Source organism: Anneissia japonica, unplaced genomic scaffold (genome assembly GCF_011630105.1).
Source record: "Anneissia japonica isolate Jap-2015-1 unplaced genomic scaffold, ASM1163010v1 scaffold432_len584295_cov189, whole genome shotgun sequence".
NCBI classification, from domain to species: domain Eukaryota; kingdom Metazoa; phylum Echinodermata; class Crinoidea; order Comatulida; family Comatulidae; genus Anneissia; species Anneissia japonica.
In genome coordinates, this window is record NW_022725334.1 from 151,869 (window position 1) to 169,554 (window position 17,686).

Here is a 17,686-nt window from a genome sequence, read left to right on the forward strand (position 1 = left end):
TCTGAGAGGCATATTAATAACTGAGAGGTCTGCTAATGTTGGTTTTTTTTCTGTCAGTATGAAGAAATGATGATGATAATTATAATGATTATATAGACAGCAGTATGGTTTGAGTGTTGGGAACTACAGCGGTTTTAGTAAGATTCTTGGGCATGGTCCGGGGCAAAATCCCTACAAAAAAATCAGCCATTTTAATGTTATGGTAGACTAATTTTAGAAGAATAAGAACTCTTCCAAGGTATCTTGAATAATACTTGCTAAGAGGGCTTGCCTTAGCCCAGACCTAGTTATTTTATTTATTTTATTTTTTTAGAGAATGGTGGGGGTTTCCTAACACCTTATCCACTCACCTAAAATGAAGAGGTCTACTGTCTATGTTGCACTTACTGAATAATTCAAATATTTAAATTGCCTTAGTACTTTGAATGTTGAAGTGAGTTTTTAGCTTCCTTTCTTACTAATTAACAGATGAATTATTAATACTGATCTACACACTCTTTGGTAGCAATTTTTGTAGCTTTTAAAATGTCAGAACCTAATGAAACACAATTCAGCTCCACCATGGGGTCATTTTCAAGTTCAAATAATGAGGTACTCAGGGTACAATTACTTATAATCTGGATTATTTTGATCTGTGTTTCATTGGAAATTTTGTATACAGTATCTTTAACACCTTGATTGTGAATAGAAAATTGCAATTTTAAGCCCTACCCAGGCTATTATTTGAATTGTGACATGTCTAAATATGGTCATGATGACACCACATCATGACTATATATAGGTACATCATGGCTATATATGGGCATACAATAGTTTTTTGTCAAAGAGAATTTGATAATCTGGACAGGTCTTAAGACTACAATATCTTTATATACTTTACCTGGTAATGGAAGGCACAGGCTTTGCATGATGATTTACTTTGTCTAATACTCCACTTCAGTTCAAGTAGTAACATCATATCAATGACGTCTTTGTTTAGGTTAACCAGAAGTACTCTTCCAAGGAATGTAAGTACTTACACCAAACCCTAGATTCCAGCATCCTTATAAATTATCAATCAGGTGTTAAACATTCCTTTTGTTTCACTTTTGCGGTATAAGCCTTGTATATCCTATCAACAAGGTGTAGGATCAGTGTCCTATTAATGGTTAATAGTAATAACCAATAGGTCAACAGGTTCTTCAGTCAGGCCAATAGGTCAGGGAATGTACTCAGTGATGTGTAGTTGGAACACTTTCATTATAAGATATTTTTTAAAGGTACTTTTCTATGAGTTAATGTTATAATTTGTTATTCATTATTATGTGCAGGTTAAAATACTAGCATTCTGAGCTACCCGTCCTATGATTGGCTGATGGGAATGTGTAGACTCATGTGTAGGCCTACATTAACCATTAACATTTAGGCCTGCAACTCAATTTAGATCTGTTTTGACAATAGTTTATGCCTAAAAATTTGGCTGTACAATTTCAAAATAATGACCAATTGTATGGCAAATTCTGCATAAATTTTGTTACCAACTACAAAAGTAGCAGAAATTTGAATGCTGTAGAAGACTACATTTTGACACACTATCAAATTTATCAATTTTTCTTTTAGAGAACAAAAACTGTTGCATTCCCATATATAGTCATGATGTGTCTATATATGGTCATGATGTGATGCTATCATGACCATACAGTATTGAGGCATATCACATGTCTGAGGAACTAAACTGTACAGTGTAGTACAGTATACTTAATGTTGCCTTTTATGCCACTAATGTATTTATTCACAATGTTTAGAGTTCCATGCACTTATATGTTAAAGGTGATTTTTCATGCAATTGCCAGGAAGTTCAGAAATGTACCCACCATCCCCACACACAGTAAAGATTCATTACAATGTTGGCTACAGTACAATGGTTCAGGATGTAGATATTTCCTCTTTAAGACTTTGTGCTAAGCTCTTGTTTATGTTGATGGAGTATTGCTTCAAATTTATTACATTCCTTTAGTGGATGATTTGTATGAAATAGCAGCTTAGCAAGAAACTAAGTGAACCCTAAAAAAAAGTAATACATTTTGGATCAACCTGGGGCAAAATATTTATCACCTTTTTATTGTCTGCTTAAACGACTTAGTTGTTGGGATAGCTGGCTGTGTCAGTCATTTTCATTAAACATATTTGTCAAGTTGAGTTGCTGGATTATTCTGACCATCCAGGGCATGCGATACTATATATCACAAGTGAGGCGTTTATTTGTCTCGCCTTTTGGGTATTTAAAACTTGACACCTTGCTCCATGTTATGAAACAACAGTACCCAACAAAAGACCCCTTGTCATCACTTTCCGATTCATATTTAATATATCTTTCATGTATAAAAATAAATTATTATTAGTAAATTCAAGTTTTATGAGGACGGAAACCGTAAAATTTTATTTTTAGCTGCAGTAGCAATCTGTATTTTACAGAGTTACCAAAGATGCCCAGATTTTACTCAGAGTCAAATGTAACTTCATTCAGAAAGCCCAGGCTGAATTTATACATTTAAAGGATGGTTTATGAAATTTGCATTTCCTGTATGATTTATTTTATTACAATATGCAACCAATGAAAATTTATGTCCAATTTTTATGTGCCAGACTTTACTCAGATTGCTCAGGCAAAAGCCTAGGATATGACTTTTACATGTATTCTCAGAAAAAAACCATCAAATATTGGCCTTGAATTGGCCATACCATGGGCATACGTTGCCAAAAAATTGCCATTCGATTAAAGGGGGGGGGGGTTTCCTAGGTTCAAACTCACCCCCCCCCCCAAAAAAAAATTGGCCCAACTTTGTGTATAAGGAGGGCCGGCTTATACCAGAGGATCTACTATAATTTGTTAATGTATCTCATGCACCCTAAAATACTTTGCAATGTAGTAACAAAGAATGATTGACTCTGCTAGGAAAATCACCGTCTGCAAATAAATCAACAGGGTAGTAGTTCTATGGGGCGTAAATTTAGTACTAGGAAAAACAGGAACCTGAAAGTAGTTAACACCTTGTGTATAAAAAGCTTGTGCTGTTTTATAGTTTGCTTGCTTTATATAGCTTGTAGCTAAAAAAATACAGGTTTCCATCCAATTAAAGGCCACTATTTCCATAGTAATAATAATAGTTCATTCTTATATAGTGCATTTTTAGCAGCTTTGGTCTCTATTTAGAATAATAAAAATAAAAGACATTTGTTAATTTGGGACCTTAGAAAAGTGGTCTTTAATTAGAGGTGATATTTAATTTGAGAGGTCTTTAATTAGAGGAAGATCTGTATAGATATTTTTTTAATCAATTAATAGGAAAAAAAATAATACAGTTTCCTGTATTCTTTTGCATAAAGAGTCTTCAATTGGCTAGTGTTTTTTAATTTGTAGTGAAAAATCTAAGTTCATCTGTGACAAACTAATTGATTGAATTGACTTTAGATGGGCAATTTGGAGTATTTATTGCATTTTTTCAGTATTTTCTTGATATTATAATAGGTAGTAATCACTCTCCTTTATATTCCTAAATTCATTGGTAAATATTTTATAGAGGGCAGCCTACGGTAAGGAATATATTCTGTTTTTACATCCTAAAACCACTGCTGCTTAAAGTTGTAAAGATCTGTCCACCCTATCAACTGTTGTATGCATATATGGTCATGATGTGCCTATATATAGTCATGATGTGATGTCATGCCCATATTTAGGCATGTGAAATGTTTTTGTCAAGTTGAATTTGAATCACACTTCATTCTCACCCATTTAATTATGTTTACCTAGTATCAACAATAATATAATTAGTAAGTCACACAAAAATAAATAATTTGATATGTTGTTTCAATTCTGTATACTTTCTTGCCAAATAAATTTTATTATTATTATTATTAACTTTTAAATATATTAAAAAACAATTATATAGATGCAAATGTTATTTAAGTACAAATCTAGAGATTGTTCTGTATTCATTTGTCAATGTTATTTCATCTTGTTTTTTTTTTTTTTAATTTTTGGATTCAATGGTTACAAAGATTTTGACAATCTTGGTGGCCCGGGCTATCTGAACTTAACTAATAATCACTATATCATTACTGGTGTATTCATACCCTATTCCTGGTGTATTCATACCCAGTTTATTTAAAGATAAACTTTAAATAAATTTTAATCTCTTGAACTTGAAATTTATAAGGTGATAAATAATAATAAAAATACAACTTTTGTGATATGTTCTGTTTTTTGGATATTTTTATATACTTCTTTTTTAGTATGTTATACAAGCTATAATATTGAATATATACAATCATTGTCTTAGATTTTGGAAATCTGGTTGAGGGCTTCTGTGTTTTGTTTGACTGTCATCAACTGAAATTGTCCAGCTTCTTAAACTTGACCAAAAAGTATTTTCAAATTTTACTGCACGAGAAAAAATTAAATTAGAAATCTGTCTTTCTACCTGTCATTACCCTCCGCCATTTGCGTGGTGGAGCTCCTTATATTCTGGTCATTTGCCAAGTTTATTGCTTCAAAGTGAAAGGTTGAGTGAAGTTATCCAATTTTTTGCACATAAATGTAATTATATTAAAATTGGGATGATTTTTTTTTCTTCCACATCAATGATTTCATTTAAAATAAACACGGCCAATTATATCCACCCGCGTATGACGTAACACGGCATCACTTGATTGTCAGCAGTGCACTGGATTAAGGCGCTGCTTCCTAACTCAACAGTAGTCGAGGTAAACATGTGTTCTGGCACTCAGACCGACTCGTTTTTAATGAATCGTGCAGGGAAATGGAAAGATTACACACAATTTGCAGCTACCATGAGAGATCGTTCACGTATATGATTAATTCCGTTTACGCCACGCTTGATCGGTTCAGACCCAGTTATGTCACAACATATCACTGTCTCTGTCACGATCTGGACATGTAAACTACGTTAATAAAGTAAAGAGCCTCAACAAATCATATGATGAAATATTCTCAGAATACACCCACATTCTAAAATGGCCACTTGTGAATCTGTCTCTTATACACATCTATTTAGTTTGTCTCAGCATGCCCAGACAACTCCCGCAGCTCTGGTGTTTAGAATTCCCATGAAGTTATACATTCGTCGTATATGTAATCTTACAATATTTTTCATTTTTGTAGTTAAATAAAAGATATAAAGTGATGAATTAATACACTAGACACATGGTCTTTTTTGAATGCTTTATATGACATCGTAAAGTGGTGAATAAAAATATTGTATTGTAGGCATACATTTTATTATGACATTGTATATCACGTAGGCCTAGGTAACATTGCCATTTCACATACATTTATTGAGTCATACATTTATGTGTTAGGTCAAAGGCTAATAGAAATTTATCCCAACCTTGATTTTACGAATCCCCAGATTTACGTACACTCTCTGTCCCCGTAACGTGCATAAAAACGAGGCTTTACTATCTACAAACAACTGAGATAAGCTAGACCCCATTTTACACGTCATTGTTATATCAAAATAACATATCAAATGTTGCTGCGTAGCACTGAGGAAATAGGGATCTTACGATTGCACGACGACGGTAGGACGTAGAATGTAATGAGTCACTCATCTGCGCATGCAAGAACGTTAAGTTCTCCTTGTCGCGTGGATTCTAGGATGCAATTTTGACCAAATCTACGTATGCAGAGAACGTAGGACGCCCGGTAGGACATTCATGCATGAGTGATTCCGTTCTAGTGTCGTGTCGTCGCCCAAATCAAAAGTTCCCTATTGTTAGAAACAGTACTCGAATAAATGAACATAATTTTGACGTTCCCTTCTCACAAAGAGGCTTCTACCCGCTTCACTTGATACAAAATATTGCATAAGACACGCCACAGAGAGACATGCTCATGAAAATTTAGAAGGCATATTTATCCATACATGATAATCATGTGTCTTGTGTAATAGTGATCCAAAGGCCTTTCCCATATATAGTCATGATATGTCTATATATGGTAATGATGTTATGTCATCATGACCATACTATATTTAAGTATGTCACAAAATTTTGATAGTATTTCTTTGTTGTCATTTCTTTTTAAAATTAATTTAAAGAAATTCACAATAGTTGGCTTTTGAAAGACTAATCTACCTGATAACGTAAAAGGAAGTAGGCTAGCCATGATGCTTGCAAAAAAATAAAAATCCTGCTTACTCAGAGGCATATAAACCTCTGACATTGAAGGGAGAGAGGGCTACTTTTCTCTTCCCCCCACGGACATCCATCTAACCCCTACCTTTAGTAAAATGAAAATAAGTTTTCAAGGTCCTTTCTTTTTTCTTTAATTTTCTATCGCTCCCCTGCCTATCTTTATTTCCCCCTCTCTGTAACCACGTCAATCATAGCCATTTTTATTGCTTTTTATGTCACAGTTTCTCCCCCTTCCCCTGTACCTTTGACCCTTCCCTATTTAACTCGCTGTTTGATTCTTGTAGCAATTGTCTCTGTCTGTTATAGCAGTTCTACAGATGTCGCTGTCCCCTGACAATTTTAATTTATTCACGTTAGCCCAACATCCATGTCCAGTCCTTGATATCGCAGTAGACCACCTGTGCTGCCTCCTTGTTCGTATCTTTGTCACCCACTTTTATATTTTGTTTCGTCATGTATCTTGGTTTGCTCTAAATTAGTTGCTAGAATGTGGGTGACTCTGTTTTAAAGTAGGATGTAGGTGCAGTTCAACTTACACCAAGTTTCTTTGCTAGCAGCTGCCAATAGTAGTGGTCGGGCAGAAGAGACCAATTTCTTCCAGATACAGTATATCAGATACACTATAAGGAGAAAGGCCCGACTTGCCCCAAAAGAACTGTATTTGATGCATTATAGTATAGGGATGTTTAAAAGTATAATTACTACAATTGTTTAAAATGTTGCATTTTGAATAAAATTAAATGCTATTGCTTTTAATTGATAGTACATATATCTAGCATGATTTATCATCGGGATACTATTGTATTAAATAATCAATTGTTCACCAAATAAATAATGTAGAAAGTAATGTTTTGCTTCAGTGATATTGTCATAAGAAAGTTTCAAATGTCACAATCCTTTACTTACTACAGTATATTAAATGGTCATTGCCCCAAACTTTCATTTTTACAAACTACAGTTAGGTCTGCAAAACAAAGCAGCAAACATTATAAAAAAAATTGACTAGTAATGATTCAAGTACTGACGCACTGCAAGACTTAAGTTGGAAGAATCTAAGTACAAATTGTACATAAATGAAGCTGTTAGACATTGCGTAATTTTAGCAACATACACTTTTTCTCATTAATGTTTTTTTTTTTTTTTTCCTACCTATTCTCACAGCTTTTGTTAAAGGCACCTATAAAGTAATAAGCATTTTTTATAGTTGTAAAATAAAATTTAGGACAACCACAGTGATATTTTAAAATCGGGTTAGTTGGTTAGTCATATTTTTTTTTTTTTTTTTTTTTTTAACAAGAAGCCTAGATTTAATTCTAGGGTTCATTGCCAATCATCATTGACCCCATGCATTGTGGCTGGTGAATTACTGACCACAAAGTTAAAACCAATTTATTAATTAAAGCTTGAAAAGGGACCTTTTTTAACATCACTCAAGTTGGAAAAAAGGTCCTTCTAAATTTTCGAAAAAATGTAGGTTTTTTATGTATAAAAATAATTTGGGGGGGGGGCCCTCAAAATTACATATTATATCACCCTTTCCTTGCCTCAGATACAGGTAGTTGTGTATGGATATTCATTGTCAGAAATCATTGCACTGTGTTAATAATAATAATAATAATAATAATAATCGCATGGAACTAGTTATTCTCTAACTCTGTCATGATAATAAGAAAAAGAAACTAAAACTACAACTAAGGTAACTTATACTCTTTTTCTTAACAATAATAATAATGATAATAATTTAATCACTTACTAGATGCCCTTTCAACAGATGCGAAAGGGCTATAAATATATTTTTACTATAAAATTAACTTGCACATTTTGCTGTAATACACAGTATTAACTTGTGCATAGAAAGTATTGAATTTTTAAAAATGTGTACCTTGATTTTTAAACTAGATAATGATAATAAAAATAATAAAACTTCTAGTGACTGGAAGTGTTTCTGTAAATATTGGTAAACATTTTAAATACACTAATTTCTATATTCAAGTTGATAATGTTTGTGTTACTTCAAAATGAGCAAATTAATGATTTTTATGAATTTTTCATGGGACAATGCAGGTTTAATGGTAGCATTATGTAGCGCATCATACTTCGTAATCCAATTTTATGATGTTTTTAAATATCTAGAAATTAGTCTGATAATGGTAAATATATTTGTTGAAGCCACAAAACAAATATTATGACAATATTTAGGATTAATGAGTATGATGGTATTTAGTACCCCCTTGTAGATAACATGAATAATAACACATTGGCTCATTATCATCGTCATCATCATTTTTTACCGTATTTGTATGTACAGTACTGTATGACGGCCTCTTTGAGTCAGCTGTACTGTAAGTAAGAGACCCCTCATGAAATATTGTTAAATAAATATGTCATCATCATCATTATCATCATCATCTTAAGATCACTTTCTCTAAAACACATTGACATCATTGAAAAGATATGGCATGCTTTTTGATTTGTCAACAAAATGTAAATAAAGCGTCAAACCAGGTCTTTTTGTTTAGCTGAAATAACAGTTTTGTCACACAGGATACTAATTTGTTTTTTATAGTGCCTGTAAAACCTAGCTTCGAGTCTGGGTAAAAAATGACACCAATCGGAAAAACTAAGTTGTTATGGTAACAGGTGTTGTAATGTTCCAGTATGCAGATGCCCTAGTTAATGAAGGGGGACACATGGCCGGCAAACTGTCATACCAACCGCAAGGTGTTGACAAGCATCTTTGTCACGTGTCGCGGTCACGCCTCAATCCAGTTTTTGCAACCTACTTTTTTCTATTGGCTATATCTGTTAGGCTCAATGCTGGTCTCATCAATGGTGCGCATTTCTCTGTGTCTGACCTGATGGCTGTGGGCAGTAGTAATGAGATATCGAGTTAAACAAATGTGTCCATAATAACAACATTAAAAAAATACATTAAAATTATCATTTTTTTAAAAATAGGAATATAGTAGTAGTATACCATATGATAGCACTGCTTACAAACAATAGTATTATGTTATAATAAATACAGGTTTATTATTGATATGTTTGCCTGTAGGCAATAAATGGTTTGTGTTGTCAAGTTTTGATAGGTACAATTTGTTGAGTATTGTGGTCGTTGGTGAGGTTTCTGAAACTAGGGTGTTTATTTGATGAAGTGCATAATGATTGATGATGTGTAAGTTAATGTCAATATTGAGGAAGTAGCCTTAAGTTTACTTGACATTTACTTCTGTTTTTCAGTTTTTTTTCAAATTCTTGTATTTTTATGGTCATAAGTTAAAACTTTTAGAAGTTTCTAGCATAGTCATTTTTATTTGATTTGTATAAAAGGTATAATAGGCACCTAATCTCAAATTAGTTCTCACTCCAAGTGTTTGCCACCTCCCCCCCCCCCCCCCCCCCCACTCCTCCACTCCTCCATTTACCATTTTTATTAGAAAAATGTCTGTGTAATGCATAAACAAGGTGAAAGAAGAATTAAACACCAATATAAGAAGAAAACTTACATCGTTTGTTCTCTTTCTTAAATGTCTGGCAATAATAATCTCTTGTAGAAGTTTCGGTAGCATCGCATAAAACTTAATATACCATTTCAAGTACAAAATATATAAAAAATGTACTCTTGCTTTTAAGAGATTTTTATAGATTTGTTTGCTATATTTAACATCCTTACTCTATTATTGGGTAGACTATTTTTAAACCTCTTTTCTTGATAATGGTATAATCGGAGGAGGCAAATGTCAATACAATTCATTCAGGTTTAATTATCTGAGAAGAACCAGGGTCGTAGATTTGTTTCACACACTTAAATATATACAGTAATGTCTATGTTGGGCTAATTATCTAGACCAATACTACATTTGAATTTCTTATATTTTATTTTGAGCAAATTAATAGCTTTAAATTAAACATTTAATCATGTCTCCCTCTAATTAATGATTCCTCTAAGTAATTAAGACCTCCTCCATTTAAGGACCACTTGTGGTCCCAAATTAACAAATGTCTTATCTTCGTATAATTAATTACAGAACAAAGCTGCTAAAGACCATAGAAATCCCAAAAGCTAAAGACCTTAAATCCCAAAAGTGGTCCTTAATCGGAGAGAGACCTGTACCCAATAAAATAACAGATGCAAATATACCACAAACACCATTCCAAACCCAAAAGATTTCCCGTCATACAACATGGAAAAAAAAAATCAAAAGAGAATCAATAAAATTCCAATGATACACAGTTCTAGACCGATGTTCCACAAACAACAATTTTGGGCCACACAACATTTTTGATAGTCAGCGAAGTTGTCCAGGAGAAAAAAAAAAATAAAAGATTTGTTTTTGCGAAACTACTTGATGTGCCCTCTCTTTAGAACAATTAAGGAACAATTAACGTACTTGGTAACGAACTTTGGCGTAACATGAACACCCTATCTCAGATCCATGGCAACGACAAGGACGCCCTCTCCCAAAAGTGATTACTTATCTATGCCAAATCGACACGTCTATGTTACGCGTTGAAATCACGGAGAACGCCGTCTTGTGTTTATAAGATCTTTGATATGCAGTTTATACAAAATTTTGTCGCTACTGGTACCGATGTCAAATTATTGTATATATCATAAGAACATTGAGGTCATTTCTTTCTTTCTTGTGTTGGTCCCTGGCCCGGTAGGCAGAGACTTGGTGCCTAGAATCTCAAGTTGGCCGTGAAGTAAAAAATGTGTCCTTCAGATTGTCGAAATGATTAGTGGTGTAAAGTTATCCTTTCCTTGAATTTAAAGGACAGGTGGGAGGGGGGGAAATTGCGGCCCAACAGCGATTTTCTTGCGAACCGCGGATATGATTTGAAAACCCTATGTGTGCGGCCCGTCAAGCAATATTGGCTAGAAAACACCTTGTTTTTTACAGCCTGGCACTAATCAAACTAAACAGTAATATTAAAACTGGGAATAAAGTGGTGTAAAAGCAGTGCTCGGAGATTTTTTGAAGCGCACTGGAAACATTAAAGTTTGGGTGGGGTTGTCGGTGTTAAATCAGAAATTCACTTTGGTCCTCCGACTGATTTTTATGCCCACCACTGCTGTAAAGAGTTGCTCAACAAACATTTTGTGTCTTGGCACCTTCATTTACTCTCTATGACACAGATATGCAAGGAAAGTCTTTATGTTTTGTGTACCTCTCACACATGGACTGCAATTATCTTTTGCAAATGAAATGTAGTTAAGTCATTAATGACATTTCTTTTCTGGCAGCAATCATGAAATATAGTTGAAGGTTTTACCAATTTTTGTTTAGTCAAACATGTTAAACATTAGCACATTTTTAACTAGTGACCTTCCAATTAACATTAATCTAGGTAGCAACAATCCCCACAAAGCATTGCACAGTCTGGTCGCAATGCTTTAGAAAAAGGGACCTGTAGATATTCAACTATTTCACCCTTTTTTCACCCTTTAGAAGCAGAGATACTGTACTACTATCTTTCTCAAAATGTAAGATCATTTTTTATGGATAGGAATGTTAGCACTTGTAACTTGTAAATCATTTAGAACATTTGACACTAAAAACATTCAAGATATTCAATTTCTTACACAAGTCAAATTTGATAAAATATGACACTCATCCAAAGATTTCCGCTTGCTTATCAAAACTCTGAGGTTAAATTTCAGTTTTGTAACTTCATCGCCTCTCATTAAATTATAATTTTATTTTGTGGAAATTTTATTTTTTATTGATTTATACACTGTTTCTGTTGAGTTAATAAAACACTAAAATTGCTTACTTCTGTATATTTAGTTTCAATTGGGAACCATAATGGGAGAATATTCTTTACATACAGTAATTTAATTAAAAGATGCAATTAAATAATATAGTTCCTTGACTAGAACCCTAACTTGACTAGTAGTCAATTTAAGGGTTTTTAAAAGTATAAACTTTTGTATATTAATTGAACTCTTTGACTCTTCATGTTTAATTCTTTTATATGAACAATTTAATATTTTAATTGTTTTTAAGGGTTTTATAAGTGAGTAATTATCTGTTAATACCGTGCAATGAATCGAGAAGTTCATCTGTGGAACTTTTATCTCAAGGTTGAAATATGTAATTTATTTAATATGCAACAGGTGTTTGACATCATGGAATTCTAAACATTATATATTGAAAACAAGTTAATTTTTTTTTTTTTTTTTTCATTTGATTTAGTGGCACCGTACTCAGAACACAACTGAAACCGATGGATTTCAAGTTAAGAGGCCTGGGGACCAGAATGTAAAATGCACTTTGCTTCTCCTTCTTGACCATCAGGTAAATATAAGACTATATTCTCGTGCCATGCCGGTATTTACTCGTTTATAAACAACGTGTTGTTCCGCAGATTCTCATAAAACGTTTGGTACATAAATCAGGTTTATTAAAGATTTATTAATCTGTGTTTTGATATGTAGATAAAAAAGATGATGTATAGTATCGTTGAATGAAGGAGTTTTTATCTTTTATTCATTGCCAAAATTACCCCCATGCTTATCAATAACTCTTGGCTGCATTCCAATCCAAAGGCGACCAAGCATCCAAAAAGATTTCGCGACACCTGATAACAGAAGCGTTTGAACACAGCTTTTAACCTTTTTTTACCTGCTAAAAATTGATTTGCTTTAATCATATCTCTTTGTGAATTTGAAGGGTTTTATTTAATCATTTAAGAATACTGAATTCTAATAATTGAATCAACATCTATTCTTGTAATAGCTGAAAGAGGAAAATTTAGTGCAATGAAGTAAAGGGTCTACAAAATGTGTAGGATTAGATAAAATGCAAAAAATAAGCATTGAAATGACAATGAGTTTATTAGAAGGAAGAAGAGGAAATTAGGTAGCTAAACATGACATATCCTCAATGAGTTGCTAGCATGCACCTTCAATTACCCCCTTAACCTACACAATTACAGCTCTTGTCAGATGGGGTTGTAGTTCAGTCATGGTGATGGATGAAGGCTGCCCCCATCTCAATACCATCTCGTTAATTTTAATTTTCTGCCATTAGTTTATTAGGTTTCCTTATTTTTAATACTCTGATACTTTGTATTATTCTTATAGTTTATTATTTGTATTTATGTATTTATTTATTAGTTCTAATTTAAAATCCCATCGTAATAGCTAACCTTTCCCGAAAAATTTCTGTGTTTCACATGTATTTTTCCGAATCAAACTTTTTCTGTTTAATAGACATCATGTTAATTTCCTTTGAAACAACATAACGACAGGAAACCAGTCGTTATAGCGGCGCTTTATTTTTCAACCGTGTCGTCATCTGGCTTAGCAATGTGATGTATACCGCTAATGATATTTATTTTGTGAAATGGGGTCAGATGTCTAATATTGCGGTAAGAGAATGCAATCAATATTCTCCCGCCTTCTGATTAGCTGTGATGAATACGCAATTCGTCGTCTCCAACATGGGAGCTTTTTTGGCGCCAAGCGTGATTCTGGGTCAGTTTTTGAGAATACCAAAAAAAAAAATCTATGGTGGGTTACTGATAGATTTCTATTTCGGAAGTGTTGCATAAGAAAAAAAGTGCAAAGTGTTTTTGTAAATGACATCAAAGTTATTACTGCTGTAGAGATAGTTCAGCTACTGTAACTCAAAACTAAAACACCTACAGTATGTAAACAACTAAATGCTAGACCTCCTTCTAGCTTCAACTCATATTTAGCCTTATTTACTTTTATTCAATAAAATTGTAGCAACCTTGGAGGACCTTCAGTTTCTATGGATGCTCTGTTCTGTGATTTGTAACAAATCGTGTACCGTGATCTATCAATTTGACCGTAAATCATTTCCCAAACAGTAATGACGCTTATTTATATAAGCATTTGATTCCTGCATGGTGAATAGTACAGTGACACTGACTAAGAATTCCCTGTTGTATACAGTCAGTCATGTTTGTACGTCATTGTATACAGCTTTAGTTAGCGCCCCCCTCCTACGCGTTCAGTCATCTGGTGCCAAGTAGCTATCAGCTAAGCTCTGGATAAATATCAAGCTATCTCGTACTGTGTTTAGTCGCTTTCAAGCATTGATCCAGGCCAGGTCAGTCTGTCGTTTTGAGTACATGTGTGGTTCTATAAGGTTACCTTTTGCACGTCCCTTTGTTAATCTTCCATTACATCAATCCAGTCTATAACTTATTCCTCTCCATTTTGTTTTTGTCTTATCTCTATGTTCTACTAATGTAACCACTTCCTATCTCTCTTTTTTACCTTCCATTTCTTCTTTCTCTCCCTTCTGTTTTCCCAATTCCTTTTACGCTTATTCATTCTTTTCCTCTATGCTCACTAGCATATCTGCTTAAAAAGTTAACACTTTAAAAATACTCTGTTTTTCCTTAAGTAGATAACCAAATTAGCCAAAGTTTAGGAAAATGCTGTCATATTTTTTGAACACATCATAAGGACGACCATTTCGATTTGATGACATATATTTTGAGCAATTACCCTGCAGAGTGTCAATATAAACAGGTTTAGAATCGGACTGCTTTCATTCCTACCATGCGTGATCTTTCCGTCCTTCCAATAATCTGGCTCATGGAGCCGGGATTAATTTTCTCTCCCATCTCATCATCGTTCCTGTCTACATTAAGGTACACATGTCTACTAGTTGGTTATATCTTGGTAATGGTGTTATACCCAAATTTGTTTAGACATTAAGTCATTGATAACCTAAGGGATGTGAAATTATTCTTGAATGGATGGATTAGTCAAGTAAATATTCAGGTTCAAAATTATGTTCATGTTGAAATATTAATCATGATTTAGCTTTTCCATACCAGTCTTAATTGGATTATATTTATGGATATTAAAAATAAAATAATTATCTTATCGCGTCTACGTTTTAGTTCAAACAGACTCGACACGACAACAATTTGCATCTGGCTACGTGGTATGACACTTTCTGAGTTCTTTATAACCACATAATGGAACCTAAGTTATTAAGCTGAACTGTTCACTTCCAAGTAGTTTACTTGTAGTGAGATATTATTCTATAATTGGTATACTTCTGTAAGTATACTAATATACGAAAGCATAATAATATACTAGAGTACTAAGATATAGAATATTCGCTTTAGAGATAGGGACAATTATTAGATAATATAGAGGAGAAAACCATCAGTGGCAGATCCAAGAGTTTGAAATTGAGGGGGGCCCAGAAAGTACATTTTACAGGTAAGAGGCCCACACCACCTCATTCCCACAATGGTTGGGACTGAGCTACAAAAATGTATGTCAGTGGCACTTCTAGGTGACTGAAATGGCACTCTCCGACTAATAAATTAAATGTAATTTTCCTTTATCTCCCATTTTTTGTTATTTAAAAAAAATTGGGGGTGGTGGGGTGGAGGCCTGGCTGACTGGCACCCCTTGAATCTGCCTATGACCATTAACAATTAAACTAATAACATGAAAGTGAAGCAGATATACACATACAGTTATTTCATCATTCCATTAATAAATACATTCAGGTCCATTCGCAGTTGAAACCTTTAATCAATCACAAAATCAGGAAATTGATTGCACTTTTTTTAGTACCCTTCCAAAATTGCGTGGGTGAGGGGTTATTGCACAGTTTCTGAAAGATCTGTACTTAAATTTTTTGCAAAAGATTTACAACCTTGTGGTTTTTGTTCTTAGACCATACTTAGTCCTCTTCACTCTGGAATAAGCACTGTTATGTTCAGGAGAACTGCCAGGAGACGAGAGAAAGTGGGCGTGGCCGGGCTTTGCTAAAAATCTCTTGAAAGTGTTCCAAGAGACAATAATCGATTTTAGATTTATAATATTTCTTCCCGACAGGAAGGAGGGTCAGCTTTCCCCCCGCTATCAACTGGCACCACCCTTGGTTATGTTTTTTTAAAAAATGGATATGTGTATTTCTTCAATAATCCACTCAATATCATTATTGCCATATAGGTATATTATGGTTGAGAAACATTTCTACCAAAGCCAGATGCACTTATAGAGTTTGATCAGACTTGCCAAATTCAGATAAGCATCTTAGCTTGTATAGTAAATAAGGATTTTTGTAACATAAATTGAAGGTGGGGTTAAAAATTGAAAATTTATAATGTGCGCTTCCTGTACTTAACATACAAACTTTTAATGGAAACTTAATAAAAGAAATTAGTTTTATTTCTACAACATCAGTTTGTAAACTTTTCTTATGTAAAAAGCACTGAAGATTATTAAAAAGATACGTTTCAATCTGATTATCATTTAATTTAATGGGGTTCATCAAAAGTATTCTAAAATCAAGATAGTTATTCTGAATTAACGTTGCCATTTTCCTCATAAAGAGAAACAAAACAGAGGTTGTATGCTTGCAGTTAACCTGCTGCACCCAACTTCATAAAGTGTTTACAGTTCAGAAAGGTGTTATGTACTACATGTTGTCACTTGCTTATTCAGTAACCAGTACATTGTGCTATATATTAATTTTGTAAAATAGGCTACAGTCTCCACATCACCAAGGGGCTGTAGATTTCACCATTCCCCGAATCTAGAGCAGTCAATATTTGTTTTATATACCTCATACATAGATTCTACGAGACCTAATAAAGTAATGAAAGGAGTACACACCAAGTAGGCATAGGCTTACTTCCTAGACCAAGGGCTATAGGTGATCAAAGGGCCAATCTTTCTTAGCTGCGTGTCATAAATTTCATAGCAACGTTATAGGTGGCAGCCTAGAGATTACACATCGCGACAGGGCAAAAAAGTACTATCATTTCGGGTGATAGTAGCCTAGACCTTAGTATTTTTTCCCTGGGAAAAAAATGAACTATCATTCAAACCTACGTCATAGGAGTGATGGTTGAAATTATTGCCCGCTTCTTAACTAATCGGATACCGGTATGTATGCTGTAAGATTTATAATTATTAATAACGTTAATAATTATCAGTATTATACATGTACTATGTGTCTATTATTATTATAATAGTAATATAGTATAATAGACTGATAATTATTGATATTAACAATGGTTTTATATAGAGCCACAGCAAATTGTTAAGGAATTATCCTGACAGAATGCATATGGAGCTGTCTGAGGGATTACAACCTGATGTTATTATTAACTCATTCTCATTCAAACGTATAAATCAGAGAGAGAGCATGTGTCTTTCCTAAGGACATCAATATGGATAAATAAATAATAATAATAATAATATTACTTTGCACAGACAAATGACATGTCTCATGCTTAATAATGAAGTTTGGGTGTCACATAATTATTGTAATACCGTTTTCTCTGGTATAGCCCCACTTAGGGTATAAGTCCACCCCCTAATTTATGCCCAATTTTATATAACAGCCTTTCCTTGGGCAAAAGCCAAGAGTATTAATAAGTAGCTTAGCTGACTTTTACAAATGCTCTGAAAATAAAATATAATATTTGCATTGAATATGACATTAAAAAGGGGATTTCCTGAGTAATCCCAACC

The 17,686-nt window shown here is 33.6% G+C and overlaps 1 protein-coding gene across 1 annotated transcript in view; it reads left to right on the plus strand.

The window, feature by feature from the left end:
• LOC117112719 (SWI/SNF-related matrix-associated actin-dependent regulator of chromatin subfamily D member 1-like) overlaps positions 1 to 17,686 on the plus strand; it is a gene marked incomplete in the record, with an annotated part of 83,152 nt that overhangs the window by 47,430 nt on the left and 18,036 nt on the right. The window contains 1 exon segment of the mRNA XM_033255865.1: positions 12,396 to 12,497. Coding sequence (XP_033111756.1) covers positions 12,396 to 12,497 — 102 coding nt within the window.